This window comes from Chrysemys picta, chromosome 4 (genome assembly GCF_011386835.1).
Source record: "Chrysemys picta bellii isolate R12L10 chromosome 4, ASM1138683v2, whole genome shotgun sequence".
Classification (NCBI taxonomy): domain Eukaryota; kingdom Metazoa; phylum Chordata; order Testudines; family Emydidae; genus Chrysemys; species Chrysemys picta.
In genome coordinates, this window is record NC_088794.1 from 92,961,951 (window position 1) to 92,977,204 (window position 15,254).

General features: G+C 46.7%; 1 protein-coding gene across 5 annotated transcripts in view; it reads left to right on the top strand.

The window, feature by feature from the left end:
• Window positions 1-12,879, top strand: part of PLA2G4F (phospholipase A2 group IVF) — a 38,888-nt gene extending 26,009 nt beyond the window's left edge. For 4 of the 5 annotated variants that reach the window (XM_005284727.4, XM_065593053.1, XM_042849406.2 and 1 more), the window contains 6 exons: window positions 2,020-2,157; window positions 6,961-7,068; window positions 8,253-8,447; window positions 8,856-9,022; window positions 10,297-10,483; window positions 11,668-12,879. In XM_005284727.4, the coding sequence (XP_005284784.2) occupies window positions 2,020-2,157; window positions 6,961-7,068; window positions 8,253-8,447; window positions 8,856-9,022; window positions 10,297-10,483; window positions 11,668-11,888 (1,016 nt within the window). In that variant the 3' untranslated portion in view covers window positions 11,889-12,879. The remainder of the gene's footprint in view (window positions 1-2,019; window positions 2,158-6,960; window positions 7,069-8,252; window positions 8,448-8,855; window positions 9,023-10,296; window positions 10,484-11,667) is intronic. The other variant, XM_024106619.3, reaches the window with a different exon arrangement.
• The last annotated feature ends 2,375 nt before the right edge of the window (window positions 12,880-15,254 follow it).

Genomic DNA, 15,254 nt, shown 5'->3' on the forward strand with positions numbered 1-15,254 from the left:
TTACAGGCGCCCCCCGCGGCTTGCTGCCTCAGGCACGCTCTTGGAGCGCTGGTGCCTGGAGCTGCCACTGTGTATGAGAGATGACAGGTAGCAGGGAGGTATGTTGAGAAGGGTCTTGAATGTGAAGATGAGTCGTTTATGTGAATGGGGTTGAGAGATGCAAAGAGAGGAGTGACATGGTCAAAGCAATGGGCTAGGGAAATAATTTTTGCAGCAGCATTCTGAATTGACATGAGTGGGGCAAGATGGGATTTGTGAAGGCCAGAGGAAAGGATGATGTGGTATCTGAGATGCAAGGTGAGGAGCACGTGGAGGAGAGTTTTAGCTGATGGTAGATAGGAAAGGCTGTGTTGTAGAGATGTTATGCAGAAAGAATTGGCAAGAGTTAAACATAGTCTAGATATGGGAATCTAGAGAGAGCAATATTTCTGCCATGAGCAATACTCATTGCACTGTTCTGAGCTATCTTGACAAGATTGCTTCTGTAAACTTACTTGTTTCTGTGGGAAATAATGTGGCCTAGTGGATCTCTTGACTGGGTCTCAGGAACCTGGCCTCTTTTCCCATCTCTGCTACTAGATTGCTGGGTGACTTTGGGCAGGTACTTCACCTCTTTATGTTTCGGTTTCCTCAGCTGTAAAATAAGCACAACAAGATCTACTGATGAAAGGTGTTGAAGAACCGAGTATATTTGTTAATGTTGTTAATGGGTTAAATGGAGGATTTTAGTGATAAAATGGCAATGCGGTTTGGGTAGCTGGCCCAAATAGATCTCAGAAAGGTTAGGTTTTGGAAATATAAATATGTATTTATGGTTTGAACTCTGTCATAAGGTCATTTTCAATAATATTTTAGGCAGATACCTCTGTTAAGTTCTGGCAAGGCTTAATAACACTCTGTGCTATTGTTTTTAAATAGCTGTATGCTATTTCACAACTTAATGACACCAAAAAGAAATATTTAAAAATTGCTGCTCAGAAAAATCAATCTCAAAAATGTGGAATTGCTGGTGAGCTTCAACTAATGTTTTCATCGTTGAACAATGTGACAGAGTGGGAGTAGCCTAGGGCTGGCTCACCATGTTGTAAGGTTTCCATCATGGACCAAATAGGGAGAGATTTGATTAGGACTGGGTGGTTAACCAGTTAACAAGGGGATTCAGCATGTTAGCTGGGAACTGTTAAATGGGAGAAAGGAGGGGAAGGCTGGAAGGATGGGTAAAGAAGCTCAGGATCTCAGAGAGGTGAGACTTCTTCCCCCTTCTCCTCCCTTTCCTGTGCCACAGGGGTGCTTTGAAACTGTCCCTTATGGTGATGGGACATGAAGCTGCATAAGATGTTGTAAATAAAGTACACTGTGGTGAACTTGCATAAGAGTGTGAGAGGGCTGCTTGCAAAGAGAAATCCAGGGTGAGGGAGCCCATTCTGTGACAAACATCTAGACAGTCAAGTTGCTCTCATTGCCATAATTGTGAGAAATCCTAAATTGTGGTATAGCTAAGGAGCTCTCATCTGAGAGGGTTACCCTTCCCCAGTTCTAGATGTTAAATCCTTTTTCTCTTCCCCTCCATACCCAAACATGTGCTAATGCTGAGCTTGGTGCAGGGACTATTCATGGGGACTAAGCTAAGGAATTCATGAACCCAGGCCATAGAACAGAAGTGGAGGAGCTCTTTGGTGGCTGCTGCTGCCCTGAAACAGCAATCATTCCTGCTGCTCTTGTGCCCCTACTCTGCAAGGGACAATGGCTGGTGGATCTGCATACCAGTGGTTTGATTAGTCCCCCAAACCTTGCTGCACAGGGAGTTCCTACAGAGCCTCTCTGGAAGATCCAACTATCTGTTCCCCCAAGACAGCCACACTAGTTCTACTATATATGGGGTTTTATGGGGAAGGAATTGCTGATAGGTGATCCTGGAAGAAGCAGAGACTCTTCTTTAACCACTCCTATAAGAATAGGATAATGAGACTGCGCATCAGTGTTCCTGAGATAACTGTTGATCTGCTGTCTTACTCTCAGAGTGGTGTGAGTTCACTCCCTATGAGGTTGGATTCCGCAAGTATGGAGCCTTTGTCCGAACAGAAGACTTTGACAGTGAGTTCTTCATGGGGCGGCTGATCCGGAAACGTCCAGAGCCCAGGATCTGCTATCTGCAGGGTATGCTCTAATGCAGCTGGCTTTGAAAGGGAAATAGGAAAGCTTCATCTAGTGTCAGAACCTGCTCATGCCTCAGTTTCCCCCTTGCTCAGTTAAACAAACCACCATAACTGGTGCTCTTGAAGTACTCACCCCTTCTTGGGATCTGACTTATTAATATAAAATAACAGTTTAACTCAAAAGTAGAATCTCTCAGCTTTTTTTCTCAAGCCTTAGCAGTCCATTATGCCCTCATGGGTTCCTAATACTCTTGTTGAGGTATTGCTCCTGATAAGGGTTGCGAACTTTCTAATTGCACAAAACTGAACACCCCATGCCCTGCCCCCACTCGCTCTATTCCCCCCTCCCTCCGTTGTTTGCTCTCCCCTATCCTCACTCACTTTCACTGGGGTTCGGGTGCAGGAGAGGGGTGAGGGTTCTGGCTGGGGGTGCAGACTATGGGTGGGGCCAGAAATGAGAAGTCCAGGGTGCAGGAGAGGGCTTTGGTCTGGGGCAAGGGGTTGGAGTGCTGGGATTTGAGGACTCTGGCTGGGGGGTGCAGGATCTGGGGCCAAGGGGTTTGGAGTGCGGGGGGGAGGGGAGGTGCAGGTTCCAGATGAGGGTGTGGGCTCTGGGGTGGCACCAGGGATGAGGTGTTTGGGGTGAAGGAGGAGGCTCTGGGCTGGGGCAGGGGGTTGGGGAGTGTGTGTGGGGGTGCAGGCCCTGCCTGGGGGTGTGAGTAGTGGGGAGGGGCTGTGGATGAGGGGTTTGGGGTGCAGGAGGAGGCTAAGGGCAGGGGATTGGAGTGTGAGGTGCGGGCTCTAGGAGGAATTTGAGTGTGGGAGGGGACTCTCGGCTGGGGCAGGGGGTTGGGGTGCGGGGTCCTGGTGGTGCTTACTGCAGCTCCCAGGAAGCGGACGCCAGGTTCCTGCGGCCCTAGGCGCATGGGTGGCTAGGGAGGCTCAGCTTGCTGCCCTCACACTCACAGGCGCCACCCCCACAGCTTCCATTGGTTGCGGTTCCTGACCAATGGGAGCTGCGGAGCCGGCACTCAGGGCAAAGACAGCGCGTGGAGCTTCCCTGGCCACCCATGCACCTAGGGCCGCAGGGACCTGGCAGCCTCTTCCGGGAGCTGTTTGGAGCTAGGGCAAGCCCCTGCTGCACCGCCGACCGGACTTTTAATGGCCCTTTTCGACCGGGCATTCCTGTCGAAAACCAGATGCCTGGCAACCCTACTCCTGCTCCAGCTAGGCCTTTCCCTCTGGCTCACAGGGAGAGTGTCTTCCCCACTGAACTCAGACCAGGGTCTCCTCTGGTCCCCTGCATGTGACTTCCTGCTCCCTGCAAGGTTCTCTCCTCTTACCCTTCTGTCATGGCTTCAGGTCTCTCTCGGCACGTATTGTAATAACTGAGCCAACAAACTTACACTAATTGTGAACTCATCTGTGAGAAAGCAGATAAAAGTTTATGAAATGTTCCAATCACATACAACAATCCATGTTGATGGGAAAGGTGTAAAAGGGAGACTGGCTGTGACTGATTTAGTCCAAACAAAAAGGCCTCCTAATGTAACTCCAAGGCTGTGTTAAGATCATGTCTAGTAGATGAGAAATGTGGGCCTGGAAATCAATGAACCAAAATGAGTGTGTTGGAAATTCGGCCTAATTGGTGGACAATAACTGAAAGGATGGGCTATCCTGCCCTTCTCTTCCTTTTGGGGTTCTGTAGCGGGGTGGATACCCGCTCCTGCTGTGAGGAATTTGTAGGGTTACCATATTTTGTGCCTCCGAAAGGAGGACACTCCACAGGGCCCCAGCCCCGCCCCCAGCCCCGCCCATGCCCCCCGCCCCAACTCCGCCCCTTCCCCAAAGTCTCCGCCCCCTCCCCTGCTTCCCGCGAACATTTGATTCGCGGGAAGCCTGAAGCAGCTAAGGAGGGTGTGCGGGGAGGAGGCGCGGCCCAGGCTGGCCCCCCCGGCATTTCCAGCCTGGGTCGGCTCGGGCCCTGGGGTGCCGGCCCCGGGACCGGCCCCCGGCCGAGCACCCCCGGCCCGCCCAGCACCGCTGGTCCCTGGCCCGCCCAGCACCGCTGGTCCCCGGCCCGCCCAGCACCGCCGGTCCCCGGCGGCCCGGCGCACCCCTGGGCTGCCCAGCACCGCCGGCCCCCGGCGGCCCGGCGCACCCCCGGGCCGCCCAGCACCGCTGGGCCCCAGCGGCCCGGCACAACGCCCGGCGCACCCCCCAGCCACCCAACACCGCCGGCCCCTGGTGGCCCCCGGCGGCCCGGCGCACCCCCCGGCGGCCCGGCGCACCCCCCGGCCCGCCCAGCACCGCTGGCCCCCGGCGGCCCGGCGCACCTCCGGGCCGCCCAGCACCACCGGCCCCCGGCGGCCCGGCGCACTGCCCGGCGCACCCCCTGGCCGCCCAACACCGCCGGCCCCTGGTGGCCCCCGGTGGCCCGGCGCACCCCCCGGCAGCCCAACACACCCCCCGGCGCCGCCCAGCACCACCGGTCCCCGGCGGCCCGGCGCACCCCCCGGCGCCGCCCAGCACCGCCGGCCCGGCGCACCGCCCGGCGCACCCCCCGGCCGCCCAACACCGCCGGCCCCTGGTGGCCCCTGGCGGCCCGGCGCACCCCCGGTCCCCGGCCCGCCCAGCACCGCCGGCCCCCGGCGCACCCCTGGCCGCCCAGCACCGCCAGCCCCCGGCCCCGGGCCAGCCCCCGGCCCAGCGGCGCCGGATTTTCCCGGACATGTTCGGCTTTTGGGGATTTCCCCCCGGACGGGGATTTGAGTCCCAAAAAGCCGGACATATCCGGGAAAATCCGGACGTATGGTAACCCTAGAATTTGGAACTGCCCTGGGAGAAGGCTGAGCTGATTTGGGGGAAATGGCTGCAGCTAGGCCACGCCCCAAACAGACTCAGCTGGCCCTATAAAGGCAGGGAGCCAGAAGCTCAGACAGAGTCTCTCTGCACTCAGCAGGGAGCTAGATACAGGGTACCTGAGTGGAGCAGGGCTGGGGAAAGGCAGAGGAGCTGGGGAGCTCCAGCCTGGAAAGCCCTAGGCTGCGGCCTAGTATTAGGCCAAAGGTACTGGGGGTTGCAGCGGGCAGCCCAGAGGTAGGCTAAGGCAGCAGGTCCAAACCCAACCTTGCCTGTGATGAGTGGCCTATACTGGGAGCGGGGGCTTGATAATGACTGGCAGTGGCCTGGTACTGAGGCGAGGTGGGGTTAGTGAGTGGGGGTTCCCCTGGGAGGGGAGACCCAGCATGTGTGGGTACTGCCAAGGGGCAGCACCTAGAGCAAGGGGCACCGGGGTCCTAGGAGGGACACGGGAGCCAGCTGAAGACAAGGTGGATCACCGGCCTGCAGAGGGTGCTCCGGGCTGGAATGAGCTAATTCCCAGGATAACCAGCAGGAGGCGCCCACAGGGGTGAATCTGACCCCTTTCAGGTCCTTAAAAGATAAGACTTTGGGGGGGCAGGGGAAATCGAGCATGAGCATAATTGCTAACTGAAAGAAGGGGAAGGAGGAGTGAGCTTCACTATCCTGGCCTGCCACCTCCATTGACTCCAGGGACCCTGAGGTCCACAGTGACACCATTTGGTTTTTGTTGTCCGGAACCAGAGAGATTCTACCAGACTGTCCAAGAGAGGGACCCCAATGACATTGCCACCTCCACTGGCTCTGGCTGAATCCCAAACACTGGGATATGAGACTGTCTCCTCACTACCCCTCGTATCCTTTTCCTTCCCTGCCTTATTTCTTTTCTTTCCTACCCGTTTCTCTTTTCCTACTGTCTGAGTCCAGCTTAGCTGGCTAAGACTGTACTTTGCAACCCTGTTGTGAGCCTTTGACAAAAGCTGCTGTTGTTCCCTAAGCATCCTGATGCTGGTACTTGGAATGGCTGATAAGGCCATGTGCTGTGCCTGTGTTTTTCCAGCAATGCGGTTGCAAATGGATGCAACATCAGAGACAGAATTTGTATTTTGCATCTCTGCTATTCTCTTGTCTCCCCTTTTGTGTGTGTTTGCCTTTAGCAAACAGGATTGAACTTCAATAACAGTTCCAGCCTATCTCAATTGACATCTTCTCTTTTCCCCAAAAGGGACAGTTATTACTATTTTTAATATAATCTAAAAGACTGTCAAACAAAGGGTTTTCCTTATAAAACCTCTCTATAGCTAAAGGAAAAGGGGATAAGAGTTATGGTTAAAATAAAAGCCTTCGTTAATACTTTACATTCCAAATGCTTTACCTGTTTTTCCTTTTTTTTTCTCTATATCTTTAATAAAAGGTTGAAACCATTAAACAGTCTGTGTTTTCCATGGTGCTAAGCAAGCACTCTCTATACTAAACTCTGAACCTTGTTTAAAACTCTTCATTGTTGGACAGTTTCAGGGTCATGTTAACACCTTTGACTCTTTGGGCCCATATATGCCATCAAAATTAACACAACATATCCCAGATCTCTCTTTTGGGAGTACCCCAGACTGGGCCTCTCTGTAGAGATGTCTCCTTTAGGTCTTCCCTAGTCTCCCTTTCTCTGACAGAGTAGACTCCCTTGTACAGGATGGTACTATCCCTGAGCTACCATTACCTGATGCCTGCTCACCTGACTCAACCACTGCCCGAAGCCCAACCCATCACTTTGGAAAGGGATAATTAGGCGTAGGGCTCAACTCCTCCTACAGGGCCAGCCCACTCGGTAACAGGCAGTGACCCGATGGTAGAGCCTCTATTGACTGCACTGGGTTTAAGAAGCCTACGAGGGTGTTAAATCCTTCTTTATTTCTGTCTCCACTACCCCTTCCTCTGCCTATAGGAATGTGGGGCAGTGCCTTTGCCGCAAGTCTGGATGATGTCTGTCTGAAGATGGTTGGTTCAGGACTGAGCTTTCTAGATTCTCTGAAAGATGTAATCAGAGTCATAGGTAAGGCCATTCACTACCCCGTAAAATAGTCAGTTTTTGTTTAAAAACTGGGTTTTCTAGAGGTTTCTTTTCAGAACGGTCACATAAATGTAACTCCAAAATTTAAGAAGTCCTGTGGAATGTCCAAGGACAGACAAGCCTCAGCTGGGCTGGATCATTAACACAGTTTCTCTAAAGCTGCATTCCACTCTCCTCTGTCATGTAGTTTCTCTCACCAATATGGCCTATATATTTACACAGTAGATTAAATAATAATGGTCACCATTAACTTCTCTCTTGCGCCCCACCCCCTTACCTGGTTCCATTGACTATAATATTTTGTGACATCCCTGGGCGGTAAGAAAGTGTTGTTACTCCTGTTTTACAGATAGGGAACTGTGGCACAGAAGTGCAGAGAGGTTAAGTGACTTGTCCAAGGGCATATAGGAAGCTGATGGTAGATCTGGGAATTGAACCTATGTCTCTTGAGTCCCAGTCCTATATCCAAACTACAAAGAGAAGAAGGAAGATCCAGTGGTTAGAGTGTTAGCTGGGGACTTGAGAAACCTGAGTTCAATTCCCTTCTTGGCCATAGACTTTCTCTGTAATGTTTGACAAGTCACACTGGGCCTCAGTTCTACATCTGTGCAAGGGGGATAATAGCACTTCCCTACCTCAAAGGGGTGCTGTGAGGATAAATACATTAAAGACTGTGAGGTGCGTAGGTATTGTGGTGATGGGGAGAGGCCTATAAGTACCTTCAATAGGTAGGTAGAAAGAACATCCTTCCTCTCACTCTGCATTTGTCATACCACAGTGTTAGATTTCACTATGCTATTTCCCATTTGTAACCATAAGAAATATTGTAGTGAATGGTCAGTATTTCTAGTGACCGTTGTCCCATATGAGAGCATATCCATGATGTCATATGGTGACCGTTTTCATTGGCGTCAGTTTGGAATGGCTACATGACTCATGAGTGAGATTTGAAAGACATCCTAAATGACGAAACTTCAGTATAGACTCAGTTAATTTGGAAATCAGACTAATACGGTTTTACAGTGCCCACATATGTAGGGGGGAAAAACAGTCATATGACATTAGTTTGAACTTTCATTTGTGAGAAGATTAGTATCTTGAAATGCTAGGTTTGAATGAGCATGCTTTTAAATATATTCTGGTCTTTATCATGGCTTGTGTTATAGATGATTGCCAAAGATTCCATTTTCGGGAAGCCACTCGGTTAAAGACTCGTCTGGTTATACCAGGGGGACCCTTATTACAAATTTTCCAGGATTTCTTCAAGTCCCGTGTCACCGCTGGGGAAACCTTCAACTTCATGCAAGGCTTGTACCTTCACAGAAATTATGTCAACAACAGGAATTTTGTAGCCTGGAAAGGTAGCTATTTTGAAATAAATCACTGTGTTTTGGATATTCTGTTAATATTTTAAAATCATGCATAACTTTAGCATTTTGGGCCAAATTCTTTGCTAGTATAAGTTTGGAACAGCTCCATTGAAATCAGTGGAGTGCTGCCAAATTTACACCAGCAGCAGAGAATTTGATACAATCGGAGAACTTGTTGGCTATGAAATAATATCACCCAGCTGGTGATACAGACCTGTTTTCTACTTTGCTTCTGGAATATCCAGAGAGCAGGTCTGATTTTGGTGTGTGAGTACAGAACATGTATTAGAGGTTTCTCCTTAAGGTCTCAGTGGTTGTTTCATTTCCTCATTTCCAAAGTTTTCCTCATCTTTTTGGTAACTAAGGTGATTTTTTTTTTGGGGTGGGGGTGTCTGTTAGGTACACACCTTGATGCTTTTCCCAACCAGCTGACTCCCATGGAAGACAGCCTGTACTTGGTGGATGGTGGCTTTTCGATCAACTCTCCCTTTCCCGTGGTGCTCCAGCCAGAAAGAGATGTGGATGTCATCCTGTCATTTAACTACTCTTGGGATGCTCCATTTGAGGTGAGCAGCATTAGACAGGGAAAGAAGCATGGAAACATACATTTTTCATAACATGGATCAATCCAAGATGTTTGAATAGGGAGTCTCCTGAAGTAGGACACATTGTAATAACTCTAAGGCCACTCAAGGCTTCAGTTGTCAGACCAGGCAATTCACTGTGAACTTCATGTCACAACATGAATTTCATACATGGAACTTCACAGTGACAGTGGTGGTAAAATGCCAGTATTTCTGCTTAAAAAGCATAGGCCCCTAACACTTTATCTAAAGGTGAATCTCCATTAACAGTATAAGACTTGTGGCACACCATTGCACATTCTTATTCCATTTAGTAGAATGCACTGTTAGGTGGAAAGATGAAGGTGGCGGTGATTTTTTTTGTGCTAACAGTAGGCTATTTGTGCTGTATACAAATGTATGTTCACAAAATATTACATGCAGCTAGTCAAATTCAATATATATATAATCTTGAAATGATTCAATTTTAATTTGTAGTATATTTTAAGGGACATAATTTATTTCCAAGTATTTTTATTTTTATCGATTTTAATATTTTCCCTAGCACCATCAAGTCTAGTTGCTGTTCAAAATATGTCTACAGAAATTGAGCTCCATCAGATTCAGTAATACAATCCTAATATTAGTCAACACCTTATTTTATTGCCAGAAAAAGGTGACTGCAACACAGTGTATTACTTGTCTACGAGCCCATCATAGGATATACTGTTAACTTTTCTTCAATGTAATTTTTGAATTTTAATTATGAAAGCATTTTATTTGTTTTTAGCAAAGTGAGAAATCTGAGTCCAATCCTTCCAAGTCTAACTGTAGGTTTGGCTATGTAAAATGATAGTGACTGACTAACTTTTCTGTTTGAAATATATTACGAAAGTGTTTTTAAAAAACTTGCTAAATGTAATAATACTTAGGATGTCTACACATTTGCAGCACTTCAAAAATATTTACTGATTTTTCACAATCTCCCTGTCAGGTAACTTATCCCCATTTTACAGATGAGGAAACCGAGGCAGAGAGGTTAAATGACTTGCTCTAGGTCAGAGAGGAAGCCAGTGGAAAAGTTCCCAAACTTGTGATTTAGAACATGCTGCCTCTACTTTATAAAATATTTGCTACATAACATAAATTAATTATGAAAATTGAATAGTTTGTAGTAGTGCCATAAATATAATCCATAGAAGAAAAATATTCTCTATTTTTCTGTTTTCGCTGGGTAAAACAGGACCTAACATTTGACTTTTGTTCTGTGACCACAGGTTTTACAGTTGACTCAGAAATACTGTGAAGAACAGGAAATCCCCTTTCCACAAATCATCTTGAGTGAGGAAGATGAGAAGAAACCAAAAGAATGTTACATGTTTGTGGATGATGAAAACCCAAAAGCTCCCATAGTGCTTCACTTCCCACTGGTGAATGATACATTCCGGAAATACAAAGCACCGGGTAAGGGAATGTGCATCAAGATACTATGATTAAGGTATTCAGGTATGATTAGCCAGCTAGAATGCGAGACTGGCTGACCTTTCCTAACCATAAAATGTATGCAGTTATAGCTGTGTTGGTCCTAGGATATTAGAGAGACAAGGTGGGTGAGGTAATCATTTATTGGACCCATTTCTGTTGGTGAGAGAGACAAGCTTTTGAGCTTACACAGAGCTCTTCCTCGGGTCTCGGACCTGCCCTGAAGAAAAAAAGATATCTCACCCACCTTGTCTCTCTAACCATAAAATATCACAGCTTTCCCTTACCTAGTTCCCTGTAAGCTATTGAGCAATATTACTTTTTTACAGAAAGAGCAACAGAAGTGTTTCATTTTGGTGAAGGGAGGAACAGGGCTGTCCCAAAAGCTATGTAAAGTGTGGGGGAATCTAAATAGACAATTATTTGCTCCTCTGTGAACCAACTCCTTCCTTACCAAGTAGTTCTGCCACATATAATGGCTAGATGTAGATGTGAACTAATATTTCTGGGATTTATCCTGATGGTGTGATGGTCACTGTATTTGTATTATAAAGAGGTCTGAAATACAATCAGTTAGCGTTGCCTCAAGGATTATAATTTAGGAATTCCCAGCCATTTTTCCACCTGAGAACCTGAAACACCTTTTTACTCATAGAACCCCATTAGTCATTTTAAAATCAAGTTTAGTTACAATAGAAGGCATGGGGGCCTTTTTTCTATATTATGGTAACACGTGTTAAAGTCCAAGTGGCCCTGTCTATATTAAGGTGTTAAAAACACACCTGTTATCCTAATGTGGGCGGCCCCTTCCAGGAAGAATTAACTTTATTACCTTGAAGTCAGGTTAGTATTTCTCACCTCAAAATTATAGCTTAATCCTGTAGTGTGCCATACTGTGATTTATTGCAGCAAAACAATTTTTTTCTCTTTAATCTGTGTTTTTGGAGGGTGGTGGAAGTATGAAGTGGAGATGGTACTTTGGCTTAAAGTTTGAAAGCTAAAGTATTGTGACCCTACTCTGAGGTGCTGAAATCTCTTCTCATGCAATTCCTGACCAGGAGAGTGAGCAAAAGTTGACACCTGCTTAGTTGATCTGTGACCTTCATTGGTGATTCAATTAAAGAGTTCTAGTAAGACTTTCACAGTTTATTTTTCTCTGGTTTCAGGAATAGAACGCGAGTCAGAAGATGAGAAATCCTTTGGTGATTTTGTCATTAAGGGAAAAGACTCTCCTTACCGCACGCTAAACTTCACCTTTGAGCCCTATGACTTTGACAGGCTGGTGGAAGTGAACTGCTACAATGTCCTGAACAACAAGGACATACTCCTAAAGGCCCTAAATTTGGCTCTGAGCAGGAGGAAGCTGAAGAAGGGCAATGGGCAATGAGAACCTTCTTGGCATAGGACATGGATGGACTGCAATGCACCAAAGACATATGGTTCAAGTACTCCTGAGGGAATTCTGTGCCACTATGCATGCATAATTAATAAGCCACGCATAGTTTTAATTTTTTATGCAGAAAACAGCTTTTGCCGGAAAGTTTCTGCAGTTGTACCTTTTGCTCACCAGAGAGTGCTGTGGTGATAGAACAGAACAGCAGCTCCTGGCCAGCTAGGGAAGAGAGAGCACCTGCAGAGCCTTCTTCACAGCGCATGTTGGGCTAGGTCAGGAGACAGGGCTATGGGGAGACAGACCGTGTGGGGCTGCTGGGGCTCAGACAGGGGCTCATAATGGTTAGTGGGGGAGGACAGACTGGGGCAGGGGGTGAATGGAAGTGCAGGGTCATGGGGGGAGGGAAGTGCAGGGCTACATAGTGACAGGGAGATGGCTGAGTTGGGGGCTCAGAGACACTTGGGAGGGGGTGCAGGGCCACATGGGGATGTGGGGGAGTGGGCATCTGAGTGGGGGAGGAGAGACGCACATAGAGTGTGCAAGGACACATGGGGACAGGGGCAGATGTGCCCTAACAATCACTTCCTATCCTCCCCAAAAAACCTGTTCCATACTTTTCCCACCCATACCCAATAACCCTCCAAGTTTACACGCAGGCTCCTCCCCAGCAATTTACTTCCCTCTCCCTCACCTCCTCCGTTACCCCCGACTCCCCCAAGCATTTGCTCTGCTTCTGAGGGGTGCAGGAAATACAGTTATGTATTGTAGTTTAAATGAATTATTACTCAGTTATGTATTAATATCCCTAGTAAGAAATCTATTTCTCAAAAAACATTTTCTGAATCTTTTTTGTTTGTTGTCTGTATTGTTACAGACATACTTGCTGACAGGTATTTTGAAATAAATGACCAAAAATAATTGAAAGTGGTGTGATTATAGTGTGTTATGACAAATAAAATATGCAGAATTTTGCAGAATTTTAAAATATTGTGTGCAGAATTTTTAATTTTTTTTGGTGCAGAGTTCCCCGGGAATAAAGTAGGAATGCTGATGGGTAAAGTAGCTGCAAGCCACTTTCATCTGAGTGGGAGCACAGTTAAATTCCCTACATTTCACACTGAAAACTTACACCAGATATGGTGTAACCCCCAACCTCTTTTGTACTCCACTACAGTTTGTAAAACCCAAAGAGATGACAATAGTTGTCTTTCATTGCCAAATGTTCGGTACCGAGAAACCAAACTAGGTGTACGTTTTGAGGGGAAAGGAGTTCCTCTCGATATTCAGCACAGTCAGATGCATCAAAGTTCCAGCTGTGCAGGGTGGTACGGATGCTTATGTGAGGTGCAACAATCCTGATCTGATGATGCATGTTTTTAGTTATGGGTCTCTGGGGAGAAGAGGATGCTGAAGTGTGGGTGATGTAGACAAGTGAACATTGGGGACTAGATTGGTTAAGGCCACAAAACTCCTTCTGTGTTGTGACCCATCTAGGATTTGAAGCCAGGTTGCCAGAGGTGAGTTGTTAGTAGAAGTCCAATCAGTAACTGTGCCGAGTCCTGGAGAAAGATCCTGGTTTGTTGGCAGAGAGTCCTCGGTTCAAGGCACGGATAAAGTGGGCACATTCCTCTACACAGCCTAACTCAGTCTATGCCAGAGTTCCTTTTAAAATCTGCTGCATGTAATACTTCAAGTGTTGATTTTGACCAATAAAACACCTTGATGGCTCGGTCCTAGCAACTTCAGAGATGGTCTCTCTCCTTGTGATACCAGAGCAATTGCTTGAATTCCTCTCTAATGTAATTGGGAAGGCACTGGGAGTTCTTAGGAAAGGATCTTTGACTCTGGAAATTGCTTCCTGCTGCTGCTGCAACTTGGCTCACCAGAGCCTGAAATTGGTCATTTTCAGATGCTGCAAGAACTCATCTGTTTGTTTTCCTCAGACTTTTCCTGGGGCGGAGGAAGGGAGGCTATTTTTCTACAGATGGGTAGATTTAGGGAAGTCTATTTTGTTTTAAGATATTTGGGTCAAGACCTTGTTTAGAATTTTATTTTGTTAGTGTGTGTGTGTGTGTGTGTGTGTGTTAGAGGAATAGTGTGATGCAGCTAGTGCTTGTGATAGGTGCAACTACTAAATGTGAATAAATAGAATGAATGTGAACTGCTGCTGTTATATTGTGGGGTGAAATTACCTCATTTTGCAGAGAGTTTTTAAGATGCGACTTTCAGGGCACGTCTAATCAAAACAAAGTTTTTGGGGAATAACCACTATTAACATGTATGGTGTTTACTTTGAATTGAATGTACTGATTGTGTATTTGAACTGTCATGACAGAAGTTTTATGTCCCCATTCAAAGCAGACCATAGTGTAGTGGTAACTTTTCAAGAACATTTTGCTACTTCATTTCTATAAAGAAAAGGATATTTTCTGTATTTCCTTTTAATTAAATAAAAAGAATTTTGCTAACATGCCACTTCTTAGGCCACAAGGCTGAAATGGAGGGTTTTTTCTTAACTGATTGATTCTTGTTCAACTTAAGGATAGTTCTTTCTCCTCCAGTTTAAGTGCCTTCTGGTCAAAGGTAAGTAATAACAGTAAATAGAATAATACCTAGCTCTTACGATAATACTTTTCATCAGTAGATCTCAAGGCCCTTTACAAAGAAGGGTCAGCATCATTATCCCCATTTTACAGATAGGGAAAGTGAGGCACAAAGGGGAAGTGACTTGCCCAAGATCATCCAGAAGGCAGTAGCAGAACCAGGACTAGAACCTGGGTCTCCTTAGTCTCAGTCCAGTGCTCTATTCACTAGGGAGTACTGCTCAAATATAATATAATTATAAAAATATAATCAATCTGCACTCCAGGAATCTTGCTTTTTAGAGTTCAGAGTACAAAATAACTGCAGTTCTGAGCTGTTAAACTTCCTTCCTGCCAGGCTGCATCCTCAACTCTTATGTCCTTTTCTCCAGCTGAGGCATGATGAGAATCACCAATTCACTGCTACCTCTTTTCATTATTTCCAATGCAGACTGGTTTTCTTTGCAGGATTGGGAAGTCTATCACGTTTTTTTATCATCAATTACTTTAGAAGATTAATTTTATTATTGTTTTCTACATAAGTTTATACATATTCTTGACTGGGCTTTAAGAAAGCCTTACATCCAGGTTAGGCCTTGTGATGTTTGGCCCGGGAAGGCAGGATACTTCCCTCTCCAAATTGGACCTTTTTCTTCCTTTGCGAATCTTAAATAAACTAGTGTCTGTTTCTTGCAGTTTTCCCTTTCTCCCAGCAGGTGCTCAGGTACCATGGTGAGGGGGGATATATATAAACCTAGATTGATATAAATGGGAAGGC